The sequence below is a fragment of the Neolamprologus brichardi genome, chromosome 16, assembly GCF_056152115.1.
Source record: "Neolamprologus brichardi isolate AB-2024 chromosome 16, ASM5615211v1, whole genome shotgun sequence".
NCBI classification, from domain to species: domain Eukaryota; kingdom Metazoa; phylum Chordata; class Actinopteri; order Cichliformes; family Cichlidae; genus Neolamprologus; species Neolamprologus brichardi.
Genome location: NC_142119.1, coordinates 6,921,695 through 6,946,810, shown reverse-complemented (window position 1 = coordinate 6,946,810; position 25,116 = coordinate 6,921,695). Strand labels below are relative to the sequence as shown.

Here is a 25,116-nt window from a genome sequence, read left to right as displayed (position 1 = left end):
GTTGGTACTCCATAAAATTGTTCACTGTGATGATATTTACCAAAAGATAAACAGACTAAAGCACTAATTAAACGTGCTTTTACTTCAAACGTGATCCATTCTCGGGCTGCTCAGATTCCTCAAGCCGAGCATTCGTTTATCTGACAACATGTGCTGTAACTAATGAGAGAAACTGAAACCTGCGCTGGAGTGGTCCTGTCGCTACCTAGAGAGCCATTCCTTTTAAGGAGCGTGGCTTAACCTCATGTATGTTTAGTACTATGAGAAGTTTGCATAAAGGTGGCGCAAAGGGGGCTGTGATTGGTCAGTGCATTGTTAGCTGTACATGATTAGACACCAACCCGAGCATCAGGGAGGAAGAGACACAAAAACACTGACGCTGCCTTGCTTTTAAATCTTGTTTAAAATCAGATCAAATAGATACAACTGAACCTCGTAGGTTAGAATAACCCCAAAAAGTGAATCTACAGATCACAGAGGCCACGTCAGGTTAGGCTTTCAAAATTCATACATGCTCACCGACTTTATGATGCAGTGTTTTAGCTGTTATTATGCTGAACCAGTCTAATGGCAAATGTTAATGTGTGTCGTATTTATTCCAGGATCTTCATCCAGTTTGTTTTAATCCTTCAGAAACTTGCAGCCCATTTAAACCAGCGCATGCATCTGACACTTAATGATCTGTGCTTGATATTCACAAAATATCACCCATAATTGTCACATTTTTCCTTGAACAGTTGAGGGATTTGGAAAAGGAAAGGACTGAATAGTGTGTCCTTTCACTTAAAACCCCCGTTTTCTCCTACTGCCATGTGCCTGAAATTACCCCTTTCCCTCCTTCTTCTTCTTTTTCAACATTTCTTCTACCTCTCTGCTCCCATCTTTCTTTTTCTCTGCACACTTATGTTAGTGAACCAAAGCACCATCTCTGTGCCGCTCACACGTAACGGCTCAGTCACATGAGAGTAAAACCAGAACGTCAGTCTGTGTCTGTGCGATTAGGACAAGTTTGTGGTTCAGTTTCTTTACTGTTGGAGACTGATTGAATGGAGTTGTGGCACCAGGTTGCCGTCCATTGCAACTGACTGATCACTGTCCAATTTATAGACAGAAAAACTGCCAAAACATAATAATAATGGATTTATATAGCGCTTTTCTAGGCACCCAAAGCGCTTTACAATTCCACTATTCATTCACTCTCACATTCACACACTGGTGGAGGCAGCTACAGTTGTAGCCACAGCTGCCCTGGGGCAGACTGACAGAATCCATCAGCCCCTCTGGCCAAAACCAGTAGGTGGTAGGGTAAAGTGTCTTGCCCAAGCACACAACGACCAGGACAGAGAGAGCAGGGCGATCGAACCGGCAACCTTTCAGTCACAGATGAGCTTCCCAACCCCCCTGAGCCACGGTCGCCCCGACATTAAACATTAAAGTCAATCTGAGTCAGTCAGCAGTCTAACTGCTCTGCAGCACATCTGTTTGCAATAGGAGACTCAACCCAACTGGACAGACTGGTTCTTATCCTGTCTTCCTTCTCTCAACCAGCAGATGGCCCCGCCCCTCCCTGAGCCTGGTTCTGTTGGAGGTTTCTTCCTGTTAAAAGGGAGTTTTTCCTTCCCACTGTCACCAAAGTGCTTGCTCATAGGGGGTCATATGATTGTTGGGTTTGTCTCTGTATGTATTATTGTAGGGTCTACCCTTCTATATGAAGCACCTTGAGGCGACTGTTGCTGTGATTTGATGCTGTATAAATAAAACTGAATTGAATTGGTAATTTTCTGATATAAAAGCGAAGCTGTTGAGCAACGACGCCATTTTCAGTGAAAGCGCCGTCTTCCAGCAACTACGTTTCAGTTTATGGAGGAATTTCTGAATTACTGACTGGACTATGTATGAATCTAAGTATATGTAGATAGAAGCAGATTTGTGATTGGTGTGTTATCACAAACCGATTGACCCTGATTGCCAAATGAACTATTCAGTCACAAACAGCAGAATTCTGCTTTATTTTATTTTATTTTGAATGCACTGAAGTCACTTTGAAGCCAGCAACAGACTGCGAGTCACAACACACAGACTTTAATGCAACCATTTCCAATGCAGTGATGCACGATAATGCACATGGTCACCATAACTTTGGACTGCTGCAGACTCCAGCCGACGTTTTTCCTCCTCTGACTCCACCAGGATAAAATAATATGGTGTTTTAAAAAATCGTGTATATGCATTTGTGTATATATGAATATGTGTGTGTGTGTGTGTGTCAGCACCTGCCTGTGTGTTTCAGTCTTTCCGGGGTCAGTAGATGGCTATCAGAGTTAGTGTATGGTGAGCATTAGCAGGTTGCATCCCTTCCATGAGTGGGCCACAGCGGACTCATCTGTATCTGCATTGCTCTGATTGCTCTCTATACTGGAAACAAAGAAAAATGAAGCAGAAAACAAACAATGGTTAATATATTTTACACAAAAGTCAAGTTGCCTATTAAAAATAATTTAGATATAAGGGAACAGACCTTACTCGACGGTGTTTTCAGCCTGTAGTATTCAGATAAATCTGCATGTTTCTCCTGCTCTTTCTAAAGATTCGTGTTTATAGTTCAGCTGTGCAGAAACCAGCCTTGACCCAGACGCCAAACGCCCTCCCCGATCTGTCCTCGTTATTACTCTCATTAGATTAAAAGAACCAATCAGAATTGTTGTTCAGGTTACTACAGAGACCGTCACTTCCTCATTATAATGATAATTAGATAATTGGTAATTACAAAGCAGATGTTGTACTGTATCGTGCTCCGTCTCTTCCCACGTCTTTCAGCCGTTGTTCCTCGTTTCTTCCTCGTTCCTCCACTTCTCATTTTTGTGTTTTCTGACGATGGGGTGAAAAGGACATTGTTGAATATCATTTCCCTCTCCCCAACAAGGAAATGAACGAGGAGTGTCTCTCACTTCTCTTTCTCTCTTTCTGTTTCCCCACCTCTCTTGAGGAGACCTCCCAACGAGGCCCAAGAGTTTCCCAGACCACTTTACAACTGCTGCATAATTCACTCCATTGTCCAGTTGTTTTTCTGTGTTTCTCTGGACTCATCGAGACGCCGCTTGTTTGTTAGCAATGCTGGGAATTCAAAGAAAGACCCTGCCTCTCATAGTGTGCCTCCCCTCCTTCCCCCTCCTGGAGTTTTTTTCTCTCGTGACCCCTTCTTGTTCCGAACTTGTAGCTTTCCCGACGTGGTCGCTCGTTGGTAAATGCTCTGATGTTGGGTTATAACCCATAATGTGTTGCAGAACCAGCAGGTGGGTATGACATGAGTATGATGTGCTTTCATTTGTGTACACTTCTGGGGTGACGGAGGATTTTGGGGGTCCTGGGGTCGAGCTGAGGTTAAGTGATGCTGCGCTCGTCCAGTGAAGCTTTTCTTCAGAGTCCGCGTCTTATCTGAGGGAGGTAGCATCCGTTCTGTGGAGTCAGAGATGTTTCTGCAGTGGTTAATCATTCATGAATATCATCAGCACATAAAGGCTTTCCTATACATTATTATTTACTTCTGTGTTAACAAGAGGATGGACCACACTTCATAAATTTTTACTGTTGCAGCTGTGAAATGTTAACATCTGGCAACAGTCTGCTGACCATCTGTCGGTCCTGCGCTGTTGGAGGAATTCTCCAGTTTCAAAGTGATGTTAGTAAGTTAAACGATCATTAAAAGTGTTTTCTTCTTCTCTGTTATTTTAACTGCAGCGTGCAACATTTTGAGTCCACGTGCGGTTTGAGCTCACGTGAAGTTCTGTGCATCTGAATCTCTTCTGTCTGATCACATGACCATACTCGTGTCTGTTCTGGGATCGTCGCCTTACGACTTTAAAACTGCTCTTCATGGACCAAATTAGTGGATTGTAATTTTGTCGCGCTCCCAGCGGTCCTGCAGCGGGGAAAATTCTTCAGCTTGAAACTATTACTTTGCTGAGGGAAACTAAAGATGGGAGATGAAGACAGTTTTGTTTTTCTGAATGGGAAACGGTGTTATCAGTAATGGATTTCATTATGTTTCAGGAAGTGAGCCACTATACTGGCTGTAAGTGGTTATATATACGATCCTGCTATAACTGAATGTCATCTTTACTTTGAGTGATTTTGGCTGGCGTAGATGGGCACGGCCGTTTCACTGTGAGTGTAATCAGTCTGTCTTTATGGCCGCTACACAGGTGAATATCAAAGAGCAACCGCAGGCTCGCATCGCACCGTTTAACGTGACTTACGACTTCCAGCTCGGGCTCTCCACGCTCGGGCTGTCATTTCTTCTAATATTACAGCTTGTGAACATGTACATCGTTTCTGTAGGTGCGTCTGAAGGCAGCCCGCAGGGATACCACCGAGAAACCTCCCCAGTTATTCCCCAACTTTATTGTTATTACACATGTATAAATACAGCGTAATGAAACATAATTTGCATCTAATCAGAAGCAAAGAGCAGATTATATACAGATAAGGGTAGAATAAAAGGTGGGAATAGTTATGTGAAGATTATGTACAAATAAGTTATGTATGCAGATGTTTATATTGCTATACAGATGTGCTGCATTTATACAGATGTACAGATGTGTTTGCCATACATCAGTACATCTGTATAAATGTAGCTTTTATATCATACGTTTTCTGAAATTATTAATGTAAACATCAACAAATTATCACTTGTTTTAAAACTAGGTGCAGAAGTCTCGTTGTTTTGTGTTGTTGGCATGTTACATGGAGTGAAAGGTTTTTAAAGAGTGTTTTTTAGAAGCTGTTTTGTTACCTAATTAATCACAAACAAAACACTGCTGTTCATAATTTGACATTTATTTCCATTCATACAGAGAAACTGCTGTTTAAAGCTCTGTATTGTAAAACACAGTTAAAAAATGACTGATGTCACTATGAAATGCTGATTATCGACATGTTTTTAAAATGTGCTAATAAAGAATCTGATGAAAGTGTGACAAAGTATGAAACACATACATGTGTGTTTTCTGCTCAAACTTCTTAGAAAATCATCTGGAGCTTCTTACATCTACAGTAAGATGGTGTTTCTATGGCACCTGCTTCATAACAAAACAGCCGAGCAGGAAACAGAATAAACCACCGACGAGTTTCATCTGTGGTTTGGACAGAGACGTCCGAGTCCACAGATCACGAGCGTTTCCGGGTTTTGCAGAAGCTCCGAGTCCGAAAGAAAGCGGCCGATGACACGAGGTCTGTCTGCGAACGTCGGGTGTGAATGACATCATCAGCCAGCTCCATCAGCTCGTCGCACATTTGACTTGTTGATCAGATTCCTCGTCGGAGGAGCCGCCTGCTGTAAATTGTCAGCCTCTTTCGTTTTTTGGCTGCAGTTTTGTCGCTCCATTTCCAAATGGCACGGCGGTATTATGATGGGATGCGAAACACCACTCCAAATCCCCATTGTTCTGCCCTCTCTGTGTTTCCGAGGCAACAGTCTCCTACCATCTGGAAGGCCCTCATCCCTCAGTTCTTCTCATTTTCATCTAATGGCTTTCTCCTCTCTCCTCTTCTCGTCTCATTTCTGTTTCTTTCTTTCTACTGTTTCTCTTTCTTTGCAAAGACATCTTTTTAAAAACTTTTTGTGCTCTAATTCGACCCCCTCTCTCTCTCCGTCTCTTTTTTCTTCATCCTTTTTTTATTTTAAGTGCTTCAGTGTGTTACGGCTCTCTTTCACTTGCTCTTTTTAACCTGCTCTGGCCATTTCTTCTCATTTCATCTGCCTTTTTTATGCCCCCCCTTTTATCAGTTCAGCTAATGAGTACATTTCTTTATGCGCTATCTCACATTCGCAGTCACACGAGGCATATTTCCTAAATCTGTGTGCATACACACATACACGGGGGAATGTAATCATGTTAGTTTCCTACACTGGCATGTAATTCATGCATGATTTACTGGAGGATTAATCACACTCGACAGAAATTTATTGGCAAAGACAGATCGGAGCCCCTGAAAGGTGCTTAGTTTCATTGAAACATGAAGAAGTAAGAGTGTGTGTGTGTGTCCCAAGTGGGTCCCATTATTCTCTGCAGATGCTGACCTTCAGCATGCTGGCTCTCTGGAGGGCAGCACTTGTTTAATTCTTTCTTTTTTCTCTTATTCCTAATCACTCCCTCCCCCTCTGCTCTCCTCTCTTACATTTCTTCTTCCCCTTCTCCCCCCTTCTCATTTTCTGCCCTGTTCTTCCGTCCTTTCATGTTTTTTGTCTCAGCTTCATCCATCTAAAAGCCTCACTCAGCCTCTCGTACTTGAAGCCAGCAACTTGTTTTTAGATGTGAGGTCTTTTCTTGTTCTTTTTTAATTTCTTTTGTCTGCTGCTCGACTAAAACTTGGAAAACCTGCCTGTCCTTCATACCTCATTATTTAACAGTTAATGTCTCTCCCTCCTCCTGGCCTCCCGTTTCCTCCCTCCCTCTCCTGTCTGTTGTGGCCCTCTGTGGCCGTGTCTCTTTGTCTTGTGTTTACGTGGTTTCTTATCCTCTCTACATTCATCTACCTTCCTTCTGTCCTTTGCTCTTTGCTTCTTCCTCTGCATACAGATGAACATGTGATTCCTCGGCGGTCTCCTCTCTGTCTGTAAACTGTCAGCTGGTACTCTTAACACAAATTTTGCTCGAATGCGAGGTCCTCACAGGATATGTGGAATTAGTAGGCAGGTCCTGAAACAAAATAAATCCTTTTCATCTTAGTTGATAAAACGGTTCCCGGTGAAAAAATGTCTTCTTTTTATTTATTTATTTTGCACATTTTCAGCTCTTTTTTCAACCTCTTGACTTAAATTTGTTCAGTATTTGCATTCAGCTGCCCTCCTGACAACTTGGGTCACTAAACACGGCGACTCGTTCAAAGTGGAGTACGATTACCTCGGGTGTTCGCATCGTTTTCCTCTTTTTGCACTGAAACGATGCAACATTTGAATACAAATGCTGACGGTTGTTTTTGTAATAAGACTCGGCATAAATGATTAAAACATGGCACTAAGTCGAGCTTCGTCTTACCGCAGAAGAGTCTCCTCTGATGGGCGTAAACAGTCTAACACTGCTGCTGCCTTCATATCGTCTGTGTCGATGTCTCCATATTAATGCTGATCTGTAGCCACAGGGTGGGGCTCATCATGTCAACCAACTTTAAGCTGGATGATATTTAGGTTTTCTTCTTCTTGTGCTCACCGTCAGCGCAGTGCTTATAGTGTAGTGAGAAAATAACATCAACCAGGTGGATGTGCAGCTTCATGCAGACTTTTAACTCAGCTTACCTTTAATTCTAACACCCGAGAGGACAGCTGCTCTGCTCAAAGCTGTCATGGAGTTGGTTTGTATTTACACTACATCACATCTAGGAAGCAGATATGAAATAAGATGACTTTTTGACCTGCTGGTTTTATCTCAAACACGTGTTATAAAATGTGTATGTGATGATTTTTAAGACTTTCTGTTTTAGAACAAAGAAGCTGGAAACACTTCAAAGTCATTTGTGGCTGTATAAAGTGTTTTGTTCTGGGTAACCCACCGTTTATAAAACATGATGTCACTGACCAAAATTATTGTAGTTAACTTAAACTAAACCAGAAACTGAGGCTAGTTCTTTTTGGTTAACTACATTCATTTATTTATTTTAGTTAACTTAAATAAAAAATAAAAGCTCAGCTTTTGACAATCATGAAGTTTAACTAAAATCATTTGAATTCAAATAAAATAAAACTACAGAGGAAACTAGTCGTTTTAGCATCTGTTAGTTTGGTTACAATGTTACTGATGAGGACGAGACTGAGTCACTGCTTTTAAAAAGTTTTCAACATTTTCTAAAAGAAATAAAACTAATATGAGTTTTATTAAATTAACTAGTTTAATAAAATGAACTAAATCGAACATTTTCAAAAAAATAAAAACTGAAAGCAAAATGAAATCAAAACAAATCAGAGAATACAAAACTGTAGAAATCTACAATCGGTAGATTAAAACGTACTACAGATTTTGTGGGTTAGTGATTAGAATGATATGATAAAGCTCACATGTGGCAGCTTTTAATACTTATCAGTGAAATCGCCTGAAAGCTTTTTGCTCTGTGTCACCCAGACGTGAACCAGCTGGTTGTTAGCTTTAGCAAATGGTGTCACACGTTCCAGTGTTATGTCTATGAACACGGTATGCCCCCTAATCCTGGTTCACAGTACCCTTGCTTAGCCTTTGACCCCATCTTCTAAGTGTTTGGTGGGAACTGATGGAGTGTCATGTGACTTCAAGAGGTCAGAGGTCAAGAGAGGCATAGGAGTCACCCTCAGACCAGCTCAGAGACATTCACCGGCAGAGCTGAACCAACAGCAGGGAAACATCTTACTGTGTCACCAGCACAAGTCTCTGTCAGGCTCTCAGCGACTTACCTGCAGCAGCATCATGTGGTCTTAGTTAGTCAAACAAAGATGTCTGCCAGTCGCTCTGAACACTTCCTTCTTTTGCGTAAATATAGTTTAAAGTTTTTCACAGATTTCTCTGCAGCCCCGCCACTGCACACAGTACACCCGGTACTGTATCAGCATCTCAGTGCCTTTGTTCATGGAATAACTAACAATGCATGACAGAAACTCATAATTACTCTCAGGACCCCACCACAGGTGAAATAATTGGCTTTTAAAGCACTTGTGTGCTTACATATTTATGCCACAAATGTGTAAAAGCACTTGTTGAGCTAAGTGTGCGGTGACCTTTGCTCCCTGTGGATCAGAGTGAGGGGAGGGGCACTGCCTATATGTAAAGGAAACAGAAACCTTAAAGGTTTCAGGATTATCAGGCAGTCAGAGCTTCGGTCGTCATTACGACAGGTGTAACTAACTTTGATTTATTTATAAAAGTTTATATAAGGATAAATATGTAAATCCAGGCTTGGGACTACACCAGCCTCACTGACTCCTCCCAGTCTCAAACTGGTCGATGTGCCATATTATTTGTTACAGTGAAAAGACTCCACAGCCAGCACGGTCACTCTGCAGCTACATTAACCTTCTAATGTAAATATGTAGCTGAGGAAATGCAGCTTTTGGCACTTTTTGCCTTACAAAGAAGAAGCAGCTGTATTTGGGCCACGTTCCCTTCCCACTGGTGGGTAATATACCAGTTTAATTCACAATATCTAAACACATTAAAACAGTTTAAAACAATATTAAATGTTAATTGGCAAAAATAAAACAACTCGAAATCCTGTATCTTCCTCCATCGCTCCTCCGATCAACAGGCTTTACCGTCTTTCTCTTGCCTTCCTTAGATAATAAGATATTTCTCCGCCCTTCATTATTTTCCACTTAAGCTTTTATTACCTCATTGTTTGGACGATGGTGTCTGTGATTAAAGCTTCATAATGAAGTATCGCATTAGGAAGATGAAACAAAGTTAAAGTTAGTTTAACTCCGGCAACATTAAACCACAGCAGCTCTGTTTTCGCCGCGACTCACGAAATGACATTACGACAGCAGTCGCAGAACAATTTGAGCTATTAATCTGTTTTATTACCACACTGTCAAAATAGCACGACTCTCATTGACAAAGAATCTGACACTGTTGAATGCAATTTGAAAATATGAAGCGCTTTCCCGGCTTAAAATCTCAAATCACGTTCAAGTGGATATCGACATGAAGCGAGGCTTCGGCTCTATAAAGACTCATAAAGATATAACTGAATTAAAGCTCCGCTAGTTCATTTCCTCCACTTCTCCTTCGCTTACTTTAAATATTACTCTTCGCCTCCCCGCCCGCCTTTATTTATTTTTTATCTCAGCTTTCGTCTGTGAATCCTCGCATCAAGCCGCTGCCGTTTGTGCTCCGGTGTTTGGTTATATTGAGGCCATCTATCTGCGCTGTCATTGGCTCTCAGGAGTTTTTTAATGCGCTGTGACACAAAGCTGCATCTTGTCTCTGTTTTTAAAAGTTGCTGAGAGGCAGGCCTGCGTGATAGATGACTCTGTGCATGTGTGTGCAGCAGCCCAACAGCTGTAAGCAGCCCTTTTAGAAAGAGTCAGTGAAAGTGTGTGTTTATGAGAGAGCGGGGCAGGTGCAGATGACATATAACAAGTCCTTGTTTCCCCTGAAATCCATCAGAAATCTCTTAAATACCGGGGAATTAGTAAGGATCACATTACTCCCAATTACTGTCAGACACGGACAGAAATCCTTCCAATTATCCTTTTGAATATGTGACCCGTGTAACTGTGAGCGCGCTATCCACATAACAGCATTAAGGAAGTCATCCCTAAACAGGTATTACATAGTTGAATTTCCCTTCAAACTGAGCGCTCAGCGGCTTCGCTGTTCTGCCTGGAATGTTTTCAATTCCTCGTTTTGGTTTGATGACTCTCTCAATTATGTTAAACTAGTTGTTGCATGAGCCAGGAAGCTGTTCTCATTCATTACATCTGTTTCTCTCGTCTGTCTTTCTCACACACACACACACACACACAGACCACCAGCCCCTCGTTTGGTCTTAACTCTTCTCCAGCTGTGTGCCAATTTGCCTCCTCCAGAGTGCGTGGGGTTCGGGAGGGGGGTGATTAGGAGTTACGGGCTGTATTTAAACAGCGCGCCTGTCCTCTTTCGTGTGTTGATGATAAATGTTCTCACTGTGTGCATGTCTACATAAGTGTTTTAGTTCTCATACTGGGTGTGTGTATGCATGCCAGTAATGGGTTCCATCCACATCGTTCCCTAATCCCCAGCTGCCGCGCGGTGCTGACTGGGTTCCTGGAGGGAGAATTCCAAACTTGCCACCGGATTTACAGTGGATTCTCTACAGATTACCACTGGATTTCTGCCCCGTTCCCAATATGGAAACTCTCATAACACACTGGGGATCACGATATTATTTTTCAAGTATTCATTAACTGGTAGCGAATGAATCTTTTATTCAAACGATGCTTTTTTCCTATATTAAAGCACAAAGAGTGTGTGTGTGTGTTCGACGTTTTTAAATTTCATTTACAAAACCAATACAAGTAAACCTCAGAAATCCCCGCTCGTGGTCTCCAGTAGCTCCGTCTTCGACTGCTGGAGTAACAAAGGTTTGGAGTCGAGGCGTGAGAGAGAAATGTGAGCCGGCCACAAGCAGTCAGTTCAGCTGCACAGAGCCATTCGAACCAGTGCGCACTTCATAACTGGGACCACTGAGAAGCCACAGAGTTGGAATCAAAGTGTCGGTGGACAGAACAGTCGGGCGCACCGTGAACCTTTATCACTCGCGTGTCATCCAGACCACCGGTCCCCAACCCCCGGGCCACGGCCTGGTACCGGTCCATGAGTTGTTTGGTACCGGGCCGCGAGAGTCGAGGCTCGGGTGTGAAATTTATGGTTTTCAGGGGTTTTATCATTAACTCGGTTTCCCTGGGTCTTTCCCATGTTATAGTTGTGCCTCTTATTTTGAAAGAAATATTTATGTTACCATAGCGACCCGAGAGGAGGATGTTACTCTGTGTTGTTGGTGCATTTCAGGACGCTGCTAATAAAGTTACACAATTACTCAATGAATTCATGTTTATTATTATATTTACAAAATCCCACAGTTTTTGTCTCGGTCCTATCATTTTATTTTGTTGTATTTGTCCGCGACACCTTAAAGGCCGGTACATGAAACTATTGTCTGACATTGACCCGCTCCATGGTGCAAAAGAGGTTGGGGACCTCTGATCCAGACGACCTCCACTTTTTGTCATTTTGGTTGTAACATAAAAAAATTATTCTCATCTATCAGGAAACGTTTGAATTTTCTCTTCAGACTTAAATGTGAAGCTGATTTTTCTGTCTGTGTTCAGACAGCAGTGCCTTGATTACTCAATAATACTCCTACTTTTTTTTTGCCGTGCATCGGCACTATTTGCGTAATCCCCGCACCCTCCACCTGTGCTTATTTACTCCATCTTTGTCTTATCACCTCTGGTCCTTTCTGCTTTATCTGATTTTCTCTCTGTGTGCAGGTTTGTTGCAAATGGAGGCTGATAGCATCTGATAAAAAGTGACACTAAGTTCTCTAATTTGACAGCCTAAAATCTTCCCCCACCCAGCCCTAAATAAGAAAATACACAGACTACAGTAAAGTCATCATGTAAGCGTGTTGATCACTCCTCATCATCTTAATCTTAGAGATGATGTCTTGTTTTCCAGCTCCTGTTTTGATCCTCCTCATCTCTCGTCTTATCTCTGTTTTTCATCTCCCATACCTTCCTCTTAACTTTGCCCCCCTCCTTATCGCTCTCTTTCCTGCCCTCTTCACCCCTCTCCACCGCTCTTATCTCTGCCTCTGTGACATTATCATGTCTGGCGGCCAAACGCTAACTGACAGATGGGCTGACTGATACGGGGCACAGGTATACAGGCTCAGGGGTGAACAGCAAGCCCTGCAGCCTGGTGAACAGGCAGACTCGTAGTCATAAAGAGCGAGAGAGAGACACATGGAGTCGGACAGACACATGGAGTCAGACAGACACATGGACAGACGGCTAGAAGACGGACGTGAAAGAAAGAAGAGCAGACAAAACGGCTGCGGCCATTAAGAGCAGAGAAATCTGAGCCGTCCGGCTGAGACGCTGACCCGGAGCAACGTACGGCGAAGAAGACAGGTGTGTGTGTGTGTGTGTGCTGAAACACACATAAACATGCTAACCATGGAGTCGGGAGGGGCAGCAGATGACATCCCAAACATGAAGGGCATGCAGTTAGTTAGACACTTCCCACTGCTGACCACCCATCCTGACACACACAAGCATCAGCATAGAGATCACCATCTGACTCAGTGAGATATATGTTTATATGATAAACATGAATTCAGGATGGATATCCTGCAGTAGATGGAGAGATGCGTGCAGACAAATGAAAGAGACAGAAAGACGGAGAGATAAAATCTAATACCTCGTAATGTTTGCTATGTGGACAACATGTGTTTGTGTACTCGCTTTCCCCGGCACAGGACATCGATATCTGTTCACGGGACGCGGCTGGATTACCACAGCTGTGCGTGTGTCTTCGCTTGCGTTAACTGAGCCCTAGCCTACTTAAAACTGTCACGTGTCACTTATATTCTGTTGCTATGTGATGTTTGGCCGGGATGAGCCGCGAGCTGAGCGCGTGCTTCGCCCTCTCTCTTCTCTGTCGCCCGCAACAAATTGTTTTCAGCAGGTTTTCCTGAATATTTCAGATTTAGTGCGGTAGCTGTTGGTAGGCTCTTTGCTAAGGTACGTGAAGGGAGCATCACTCTGACGGCGCTGTGCCAGCGGTTGGTTGATTATTTGTTTTATTGTGAAGGTGCTGGGGCAGAGCGGGAGGTTAACGCTGCGTCTGTGCTCGGGTCTCGTGTTTATTCCTCTGATTATCTTTCATAACACTGTCTGTTCTGTTTGTTCGTGCATTTGTGTTGATTTTACATGAAAACAGCAACAAATGGTCACGGCTCTTCTTCTGCCACGGCCATCGGAGTCACACAGCAGTGAACTCTGAGCCAACTCCTCCTGTGTTTGGCCGGGTCCGGTTCATTGAGCGACTTCTCAGCAGTTGGAAAAAAGGACGCTTCGTACTATAAACAAGTTCAGTCGTGGAGATTTGCCCAGAACAAGTTTTTGAACCATCCAGCCACTGGCTGCATCTGCCTTATGACTGACTGGTTGAGGATGCAACGTTACCAATGGCAACATCCGGCGGTTTCTTTGCTTCAGTCTGATTGTGCTCTCAAATTTCTCTCTTTTAAATGCATAAAATTCTCTTTTCCAGACGAGGTCCGTTAGATGCAGCTGACTACCCCATGCAGCCATGGTCAGGTCCCTACCCCGGGCCTCCACACGCCCAGCAGGGATACCCCCAGGCACCATCCTACCCCACCTCCCAGTCTGCCCCATCTTACCCCAACTACCCACCTGGTCAGCCATACCCACGGCAAGGAGACCCTCGAGGCATTGACCCTGGCTACTACCCCCACCCTAGGTAATTATATGCAGGAAAGTACCCTCATACCAGGATCTGCATGTGTACTGTACGTACCGCTATGATGCTGTTGTGCTGGTTTTGTGATTCCAGTGCAGCGTACCTGGACGAGGGGGCGGAGCTCTAGATTATGAGCTGTTGCCTGCTAAACTAAAACTAGATCTCAGACTTCTCAAGCTGCCTGTTAGTCCAAATAGTCACAAAGAAAGCCAAATTATTTGACAGATAACCACATTATAGACACCAACAGCCTTCAGTAGACGGCCGCTAGCTACAGCTGCCTCCATCGGCATCCACCGGTCACTCAAAGCAGCTACGCCCTTAAACTTAAGCCTTAATACGTTTAAACAAAACATCACCTGCACACCTGTCAGGGAAATTAGCCAGAGAGGCCCAAACCTTTATTAGTGTGACTGACGTCCGTGCACAGCCTCAAGTGGCCGATCGCAGGAACTGCAGTTTTGGGGTTCAGCACCGATCATATTGAAGATTTGATCATCTTTCATATTACTGCCGCTCATCTTCGTCTTCCCTCTCGTCTGACTCTTCCTTCTTTTCCATGTCGGAGTATTTTGCTGTTCTTTGATCCAAGGTTGTTCTCTAGCTCTCAGCAGAGAGGGCCCCTGCGGCAGGATGTGCCCCCATCTCCCACCCCGCCTCTTCGGGGACTGCGGTACGACACGATGACACGTGGAACTGGGGGTGGGGGTTACAGGTAGGGCCAATTTGTGGATGGAGACCATTCCAGGTAAATGCTGAGCTCTAAAATGCTTCTTCCTCCTAGATAATGAATAAAATTCTGCCGCTGTACTCGAGTAATCCGGCACAGCCCTCTGTAACTTTAAGAATATGTTTGATTGGATACAGGCACCAGTGGGAGCTCGGTACAGACCAGCGTGGCTTTACTCGGGAGGGAGGAGGACAGCAACAGCAAACAAACCCAAAGCAGAAGACGGCGTGACTGCAGCTGTGCAGACACATCGAGTCCTGACATGACAATAAGCACAAAGTCACGTCTTCGTATTCTGAGTTTTCCTGCGTTCAGCTCTCCACTGAAGCAGAGTTGAAACCTCATAATGCGATGATCCGAATCCTCGTCATTATCAAACCGTGTGTGTGTTGGTAGGGGTGTACGGTAAGGTAAAGGAGGTTAATTACAGAGTAGAGGAAGCGTAATGTCTTGTTGTTTGAAGTCATTTAAATTGCTTTGAATCTTCGGAAAGTTTAAAATGAGCAGGTTTTTACTTTTCACTGTATTCTGATTAAGTTGTCTCTTTTAAGAATCTGTCAGGGCTGCAGAGGTAATTGGATCCATTTAAATTAAGCTCACATTCACAGCCGCTGCTGCAGCAGGATAAAGAACAATATCCACAAATGCAACCTAAAGTAACGCACTAACACTGACTGTAGATGGAGGTTCATGCAGATATGAATAACTCTTTATTATGTTTGTGTAATGAAAGCGTATTTATTCTCGAGATCCGACCGTTTATGTGGGCAAAGATGGGACTGCAGCGCCTCCGCTTTTCCAAAACATTCCTCCTTTCCTCTCTTAGTAATGGCTGCTGGAACACATTACAGCGCTCCAATCAGCACTCTGGAACGCTTTATTCCTCCAGATAAACAAAAAAACTCGTTTAGAGGCCGGCCGATGTCTGAAGTGACCAATCAGGGATCATGCCACTAATACCAGCACAGATTTCATCCTTATGAGTAATCTGATCATATCCTGTGTTATCAAAAAGAGTTATTGATACGTGTGAATCACACTGAAGACCACTATATGAATGATCTGTCCTCGCTGTTCGGTGCAGGACGAGGCGGAGCCCACGTCTGCTCCGTGGTTTGCTCCACGTTTGTTTGACCCTGTTGCTGCGTTTCGAAGCAGCTTAAGATTTTAGCTCATTTTAGCAGAACTGGAAATTATCTATGGATGGTCGCTTTATTTAAAAAGACCTCCACATGAATGTATGATGAGCTTACGTTTTACAGACACGTCCACCTGTGTGGAGTGATTTGATTTTCCGACTTCCTGCAAGAAGCTCCGGAAAAGGCAGGACGACAATAACAATCAAGGTAGCCGGGTGTTCCACAGGTGGAGCTGTTTTCATTCTGCCTTCTTTTAAAGCGTCTCTGATGTGTTGGAGCTGTTTGAGCTGCTTTTCCACACCGTCGAGTAAACCGGACAGAGAGGATTTTCTTTTTTGGGCAGCTTTTTGCAGAGCGGGGATAGAGGTCGCTTTCACTGTGTTACTCTGCACCGCGCGCTCTGCTTTGGATTTGAAGGACGTTTCAGTGACCCGACGGTGTAGGCATCACTGCTCGAACATGAAGTGAGCTTCAGAGTGCTGTCAGCGCCGCACCATAATGCAGATCCATTTTGCCACTTAGCAAAAGTTAAGTGTGACTAAGAGTTAAAGCCTTGCATAACATCTGTGTTTCACACCACAAAGCTCAGCAGAATTACTTTCAATGGAGATTAAATGTCTAAAATGACATCTCGGTATTGGGTGGACCGCGGTTCTCTCAGTGTGGCCGAGGCTGAAGGTCCGCTAACCTGAATGTAACATGTAGATTTTATCAGAAAGGTTTTTGTGTATCAAGAGTTGGATAAAGGGAGGTTAAGGAAAGGTAGAGAAAGATGTGAGGAACAGGTAGAAAAGGAAAAGTGGGAAATAAAGAGAGAAATCCCAGGAATGTGTAATATTTCAGACTAAATATGAAAAGGAAACGGTTGAAGAAATGGTCCGAGAGGTAAATGCAGTGCAATTTGTGCAGCATTAGTTGTGCTGTAGGAGTGAATGTAGTGACTGTGTGAAGTTTTCATAATTATTTCTCCTTTTGTGTTGTCACGTTTCACCAGTGTGAAAACCAGACTTGCAAATCAAGTAATAAAGCACATTTCCGGAGACTGATGAACAAATCACCTGCCGAGTTTAGAGCAGAAACACTGAAACAACTCGCGTCCCCTCAGATTACTTTCTCCTCGCTGATGATGATGATGTTACAGAGTGAGCAGCACCTGAGAAAATGATCCTTCTGAGAACATGTGAAGGATTTTCATGCCAAACATGTCAGGAGTCTCCCCGCTGTGTGTACCTGAATGCTGGGTCAGCGCCTGGAGAAGCTTTTAAACAGTATTTGAAAAACGTGACACGTTGCATGAAGGCGTATCTGTCTCATTACACAGTTTTCACGTATGTAACTCTTCACAAGCATTTATTTTTACGTTTCTTTTTTTAATGCTAGTTGATGATGTTGAATCGGACCAGAGCCACGGGATGTTTGGCTTTTGTTGCCACGGGTACGCTGCAGAGCTTCGATCGCTTTTTTCCTCCTCGTGTTGTTAAAACTGCACGAGCAGTTTTAAACTCGGCGCAGCGCGACTGACGCATCGAGCGCCCTGCAGGGCTCTTTGGTCTTTAGCAAGTTGCACAAGTTGAAGGTACTCGCTAGAATCTTCTGTACGAAGAGTTTCTGCTACTCCTGCTTCACCTTTTAAAGAGATGTAGAAGGAACCAACTAATAACCTCTGTTACCTAGAAGTATAACATGCTTTATCACAACGCTCGAATATATGAAAAAGTCAAATTTCATTTTATAATGTAACAATTCTGTCATTGTTTTCCAACTTTTTTATATTTTGTATATAACTTTTTGCATTAAAATATTCATTTTTAAACACATCTGGTCGACGACGTCATACTTTACTTCTCTTTAAGACACAATGCATGCCGAGCACATCTGCTGAGGTTAATTAAATATGAGTCAGGAGAAATTATTTCCCTCGTGTCCCCCGTACCCTGCAAGGTGAATCATTAACATTGCCAACCCAATTTAGTCCATCGTTTAAGCAGCTGATAAATTGTACTTTTGTGATAAGAGATAGATGGCCACAAATTAATGTAAGACTAATTATCAATTAGAAAAGGGAGATAAGGAGCGCTGATTACTGTGCAAAGTTTTCCTAGTTTTTCTGGCGTGTTGCCGGCGCGCTGCTAGGTCACTTCCCTCGGCTTAATAAGTATTTAGTGGCCGTGGGTAGCGTAAGGTGCTTTCTTATTTGTCAGACACTAGGTGCCGGACTGTGGCTCAGAGAAGTTGGTAGTAATGAGACACAGAGGCCAAGGAAGCATTTTTTTAGGCAGGGCGTAATTAGAATATCCCAGACCTGTTGGCCAATGGGGAGAGAGCAAAGGGAAGTAATTAAATTCTCTTGAGTCACTGCCAAGGTTCAGTATGGATCTGCAGAGTGTGTGTGTGTGTGTGTGTGTCCAATATTCTGATTGTGTCTGTGCAGGTGTTTTGTTTTAATGCATGTTAGAACTCGGATTAGTTTACCAGACTAATTGCAGTGCACCTCTGGACTCTCGTCAGCGCCCGGATCAAACGTGTCGCTGAAGTTAAGCAAAAGTGAGTCAGCGTTACACCGCAGTGACGGATACACCCACAGGACGGTCTTTTCCGTGGGATCGTTCCCTCTATTTTGACTCGTATCAGCCTGATGTTTGAAGATGCTCCACGATGTCAAATAAAATGTAACAAGCCTGTTCTGAGGACGTGAGGAGTAGAAAGCTCAGATATTTGTGTAAAGATGGAAAAAACTGTCAGAAAGATTAACACCTGAAAATTCTGCTCAGGTACAGTAATTTGTCCTTTGTTGTTTCCCACCTCCAAGCAACAAAATCAACGGCGTCCTGGTGACGATGATGCGGCTGAGCAGGTCATTGGACAGCTGAGCAGCTGGAAATTAGTACAAGACCAAAGTTTCAGTTTCTAACAGAACTGATCGTCTGATTCAGCTTAAATCTGTAAAATCTGTAAAATGCAGGAGGAGCTGGTGTACTCAGTATATCAGAAGTGTATCATATATGGGTGGAAGCAGAGTCTTGACTCAGCAGTGCTTCCTAATGCAGCGCAGCTCCAAACACACTCGCCTGTTAGCCAGAGGCAGGAAGTATTGACCCACTCAGGTCTGTGAGCTTCACCTCATATTTATTTTTCTGACAGTTTTTTTACTTTTACTCTCTTTTCAACAGAAATATCTGTTCGCTGCTCCTTTTGTTTCTTCATTCTGCTTCTCCCTTCAGGGCAGGGGTGTCAAACATAAGGTCCGGGGGCCAGAATCGCCCCATCAAAGATGCCAACCTGGCACACTGGTTTGGTTTGGAGAGCGTGAAGGAAAAGATAAATGTTGGAAATGTGACAGTGTTTTCATAAATGTTGCAGCTTTTGATGTTAAAGACTTCCACAGCAACGTTTCACACTATGTGATAGTTAAATAATTAAATGAAAGTTTTTAACTGTCCAGCAGAGGAATTTCTATTTTCTCTTCAGAGTTTCAAACATAAAACAACAAAGTTTTCTGTGGATTAACAAAAACTTTGTTTTATACTTAATGACAGTCTGGGCTTTTTGGCCAAGTCGTGTTGACAGATCCTGAAAAACTGAGACTGCTGAAACGGCGCTTCTTCTTTCATACATTAAAATTAAATGTGTAGTTAGACTTTGTTACACTCACAGAAAGAGGGAGTTTCATTGATCCAGCCCACTAAAGTTCAGAGTGGGCTGAGTCTCCTGGTGTGTCGATTATCAGAGCTAGTTACGTGTGACTGATGTGAAAGATATGAGTCGGTTAGTTTTGCACAAAAATAGCTGTTAGAAATGTCCAAAGAGCTACTTTATACTTTAAGTACATTTCACAGCGTGTACTTTTACACTTTTACTTGAGTAAAGAAGTTGAAGGAGTACTTCAGCTTTTACCAGATGGATGAGTACAACAGCTGAACATGTCAACAGAAGTATCAGCTTCAGTGAAGAATGTCAGGAGTACTGCCGCCTCTCTCTTTAAGCACTAATAATGATGTTTTTTATTAATTTAGCTGGAAAAACTGGACATGAATCAAACCCACATTCAGGAAAGTGCAGTACTGAATACACAAACAGGACCAACACACTGACTGCAGTAACCTGGTCTGCAGTGAACAGCGACGGCGAGACTTTACAACCCCTGGGCCACGGACCGGTACTGGTCCATGAGTCGTTTGGTACCGGACCGGGTGTGAAATTTATGGTTTTCATCATTTTTATTAGTTTTTATCATTATTTTTTTTATGGTTTTTATCGTTAACTCTGTTTTTAACTGTTTTTAACTTCTGTCTTTTCCCGTGTGTTAGGAATAAATCTTTGGGTTTTTTTGGTACTGGTTTTATTCAATTCAATTCAATTTTATTTATATAGCGCCACATCACAACAACAGTCGCCTCAAGGTGCTTTATATTGTAAAGTAGATCCTACAATAATACATACAGAGGAAAACCCAACAATCAGATGACCCTGTTTGAGCAAATGCTTTGGTGACAGTGGGAAGGAAAAACTCCCTTTTAACAGGCAGAAACCTCCGGCAGACCAGGCTCAGGGAGGGGCGGCCATCTGCTGTGATTGGTGAGAGAAGTAAGACAGGATAAAGACATGCTGAGGAAGAGAGACAGGTATTATTCAGTGCAGAGAGGTCTGTTAACACATAGTGAGTGAGAAAGGTGACTGGGAAGGAAAAACTCAATGCATCATGGGAGTCCACCAGCAGCCTACACCTATTGCAGCATAACTAAGGGAGGATTCAGGGTCACCTGGTCCAGCCCTAACTATATGCTTTAGCAAAAAGGAAAGTTTGAAGCCTAATCTTGAAAGTAGAGATAGTGTCTGTCTCCTGAATCCAAACTGGAAGCTGGTTCCACAGAAGAGGGGCCTGAAAACTGAAGGCTCTGCCTCCCATTCTACTTTTAAATACTCTAGGAACAACAAGTAGGCCTGCAGTGTGAGAGCGAAGTGCTCTAATAGGTGATATGGTACTACAAGGTCATTAAGATAAGATGGGGCCTGATTATTTAAGACCTTGTATGTGAGAAGCAGGATTTTGAATTCTGGATTTAACAGGAAGCCAATGAAGGGAAGCCAAAACAGGAGAAATCTGCTCTCTTATTTCTAATTTTAGAGATGTTGCACAAATGGAAGAAAGCAGTCCTACACATTTGTTTAACATGTGCATTTTATTATTATTTTTCCACGACACCTTAAATATTGTCCCCAAAAAATGTTGGGTGTTAGAGTACTCTGATTACTTTTTCATTGTAATAAATGTGTTTTACAATCCAAGTAATCGGTTATTCATTTTTCTAATAAGCGTTACTGTTACTGTTAGTTTCCTGCTCCTTTCCTTCTAACAAAGGGACAAAAGTGAAATCCCTGCCCATGCATCTGCAAAGTGGAATCTATGTAATCCTGCAGCTGCGTAGTGAGTGGACGGCCTTCGCAACATATTTACGTAGAGCTTCCCATTACACGCAGAAGAAACATCCCACATGTCGGCGAGTTATGAAGTTGTATTTTTGGGAACACAAAGGTAACAGATGAGTTTCCTCTGGGGGCGATACTGGGACAATAAGGATTCCTTTCTAATGCAGTAATCTTCAAAAGTTACAAGTTACTTTCAAAAATCATGAGACTGACACCGGAGGGAGCGAGTGGGTGGGGCACGTCAATCAACAGGTAGCAATTTAAACCCTGAGATGGACGGACTACAACAGCTGATCGAGAACGGGAATCTGAGGCTCGAGGTCGCCCACACCGGGCAGTCAGACGTAGCCTGGCGTCCCGAGTCCTCCGGCTGACCCGGTGGAAGCGTCGCTGTCATGTGCTGATGGTTTTTGTGGCTGTTGCTGTGTTTGAGAGGCCGTCAGCCAGCCTGGTTGACTCGCTGACTGACTGCCAAACAGTCACTGACTGACTGGGTGTGTAATTCCTCCTTCCCAGTGCAGGTCTGGCATGCTGTAATTATTAGCAGTTATTATTAGTAGTTTTAATCAGCACTGTAAACCATTGTAATTAGGATTTCCTATTATGAGTGGTTGCCAGTTTGTGGACGTGTGAGTGTGTGCGTCTGCTTGGCAAGGTATTGTTCAGTCATAGCTATTATTGGTGCCCTGGCAGCTGCTTTTTGTTCTCTTGACTTGTGATTGTTCTTCGTGTACACACTGTATTTGAAGGGCTTCCTTGGAGCTGCCAACCCCCGAAAACCCTCATTAATTACTGCCAGCTAGCAGCCCTATTTTCCCAATAATCATATACAACATGCACAGATCCTATCAGGAGTTCATGCACATTTAGCACCCCGCTCATGTTCTTTAGATCGCTGGTGAGTTTGAACTTAGTTCAACTTGGACCCAAACTGTTTGTGCACTTCGACTCTGTAGAAATCAGCACTGATATGCAGAAGTGATACACATGGCCAAGTATCGGTTTTCCACCATGTCATCAGATTTCATAATCCCATTCAGCACTTTGTGGTCACTGCAGAAAAATATAAGAACTACTGTGCGCTGGGTCGGGTTGTTGGGAGAGATTATGAGATCTGGCCGAAACAACAGAGCGCAGCTGGAAAAATCCAGGCTTTAAAGACGGATTAGTGCCGTCTCTGTTTTTAAAGTGAAAATGGGCTCGGAGAAACAAACGCTTATAGCACAGCGTGTCTAAATATTTAAGTGTTCATATGACATTCCTGTGCATTATTCACTGGCAGCCTTTTCTGTGGTACAGTCAGCTCCTGTCAGAGAACCTAAATGTGTTGATGTGAACCTCTTTTTAACAATGCCGCCTTCACACCAGCTCACCGTTTACAACAAACTTTTTGAGGCTTGCAAACAATTTAAAAGATCAACATATTATATAACAACAAATCAGATGACTCCAGGTGATTTGAATCAAATGACACCCCATTGGCAGGCACTTGGTGAGAGTGAGAAGGAAAAACTCCCTTTCAACAGGAAAAACCTCTGAGAAGCAGGCTCAGGGAGGGGCGGGGCCATCTGCTGCGACCTGTCAGAGGTGAGGCGAGAGAGAAACGATTGAGAGAGCTTCGCTTTAAAGGAAGCCCACTCGTACACAGAATTCAGAGTAAAGGAGAGAGAAGATAAAGTGTGACAACACGCTGCAGTGGTGTGTAAACATATGGAGAGTGAAGGGCTCAGTGTATCACAAGACATCATGGTCACCTGGTCCAGCCCTAACTATATGCTTTAGCAAAAAGGAAAGTTTCAAGCCTAATCTTGAAAGTAGAGATAGTGTCTGTCTCCTGAATCCAAACTGGAAGCTGGTTCCACAGAAGAGGGGCCTGAAAACTGAAGGCTCTGCCTCCCATTCTACTTTTAAATACTCTAGGAACAACAAGTAGGCCTGCAGAGTGAGAGCGAAGTGCTCTAATAGGGTGATATGGTACTACAAGGTCATTAAGATAAGATGGGGCCTGATTATTTAAGACCTTGTATGTGAGGAGCAGGATTCTGGATTTAACAGGAAGCCAATGAAGGGAAGCCAATACAGGAGAAATCTGCTCTCTCTCTTGCTGCAGCATTTTGGATTAACTGAAGGCTTTTTAGAGAACTTATAATAATAACTGGCAATTACCTTTATAATTATTGTATGCACTGCCCCTCAGAAGCACAGTGACTGTGACCAATCAGAAGACACTGTGCTTTGATGAAGGGGCCTTAAACAGACAGAAGCTAGAGCAGCAAAGAGGATCGTGTGGAAATGTGTAAGAAATCTGTTTATATCAGATGAATCCTTTGAAATGCAAACAGCACTTAATGGTGAGAACCAGTGAGAGAGCAGAGGTGAAGCACTGGTTACAGTAAATGCTGTTTTCTGTGTGTGAGCTCTAAGATTCACATCCCGCAGGGTCATGGACTCTGCATTAAGAGCACAGAGTCTCCTATTAAGTGTGTAAAAAATTACATTTCCTTTGTCCCCTGTGCACACTGATGACTTGTGGTAAACTCCACAGCAGCTGTTTCCCCTCTTCCCATCGCCCACTCCGTCTCCACCCTCTCTCACACACACACACACACACACACACACTCCCATCAGTGGTAACCTTGAGGCATGTTGCCAGCCTACACAGTCACTCTGTCTTTCTTGCGGGTCCTTCGGGCTGCTGAGAAGAAAATGGTGACAGGCGTGTCTTTGTTCCACGTTCTGATGCTGCTGGTCAGACTGACCTTATGAACCAATGAAAAAGTGACGTATGTGCAGTGGTCAGTGTTTAACCCATCATCAGTTTTACTCTATAACAGTTTCGTTTACTGCAGTAATTTTTGCATAACTTTTGCAGCAGTAAATATTCTGGAGAGAAAGTAACGCAGGAAAAATCTATAAAGTTATACTGCAAAGCTCGCTCTCTGTTCCCTCCCTGCAATCACACACAAATTTTGTCAGCTTATAATGATTTGCATCAAATTATAACTGAAAATCATGCTGCTGTTTGCACTGCGGTTGATGGTTTCTGTCTTATTCAGCACAGCCTGGCTGACCTTCCACAGACAACAGTCCCTGTAGTCATTCAGGTTCGACCTGTGGGCACATTTGAAACATTTTTAAGGTGAAGTGGCCTCTAGCAGGTGTCATCACCTTTAGACGGCCAAACCTCTGGCACCGTGTTTTCCTAGAAGTGAAAAACAACGAGCAGCGTCCTCTGCAGCCACGCTTCATGTTGTATATTTTATCTTTGATGTTTTTTCGTGCTTCTCCCAATACCGATGAACTCTCATTTCATCCCCTCCCTCCCTCCGGCTCTCGTGTCAGTCAGCAGAGGTGGGACCAAGTCATTGTTTTGCAAGTCTCAAGTAAGTCTCAATTCTTTATCCTCAAGTCAGAGTCGAGTCTCAAGTCACTGGTTTAAAAGTCCGAGTAAAGTCACAAGTCTAAAACTTTGAATTTCGAGTCCTTTCGAGTCTTTAAAAAAAAATGAAAAAAGAATGTTGCAGTTCTATGCTAAATGTAAATATTAGACCATGTAATTTTTAAATCTCTGTTTTTCTCAACACATGACAAAATAGTGAACTTAGAAAATATACACAAATTGTGAAATTGCACCTCTATAGAATGCAGCTCAATTAAACCTAGCTCCAAGAATAATTTTCACCGACAGTTCTGAGATAAGCTGCATGTTATTCTTGGATGAAAAAAAACTGTATCACCAATGGAGCCTGGACAACATTTGCTAGTTAAATTAAGTCAGCTATCTCATCGTAGCAAAAGAGAAGCACCACCTACCGTTCTTTATGCAACTTCA

General features: G+C 43.2%; 1 protein-coding gene across 4 annotated transcripts in view; it reads left to right on the top strand.

The window, feature by feature from the left end:
• The window catches only part of LOC102784822 (partitioning defective 3 homolog B-like), a 214,020-nt gene extending 196,105 nt beyond the window's left edge, over positions 1 to 17,915 (top strand). For all 4 annotated transcript variants that reach the window (XM_087830172.1, XM_087830171.1, XM_087830174.1 and 1 more), the window contains 3 exons: positions 13,779 to 13,988; positions 14,593 to 14,736; positions 14,856 to 17,915. In XM_087830172.1, the coding sequence (XP_087686298.1) occupies positions 13,779 to 13,988; positions 14,593 to 14,707 (325 nt within the window). In that variant the 3' untranslated portion in view covers positions 14,708 to 14,736; positions 14,856 to 17,915. The remainder of the gene's footprint in view (positions 1 to 13,778; positions 13,989 to 14,592; positions 14,737 to 14,855) is intronic.
• Positions 17,916 to 25,116: the final 7,201 nt, after the last annotated feature.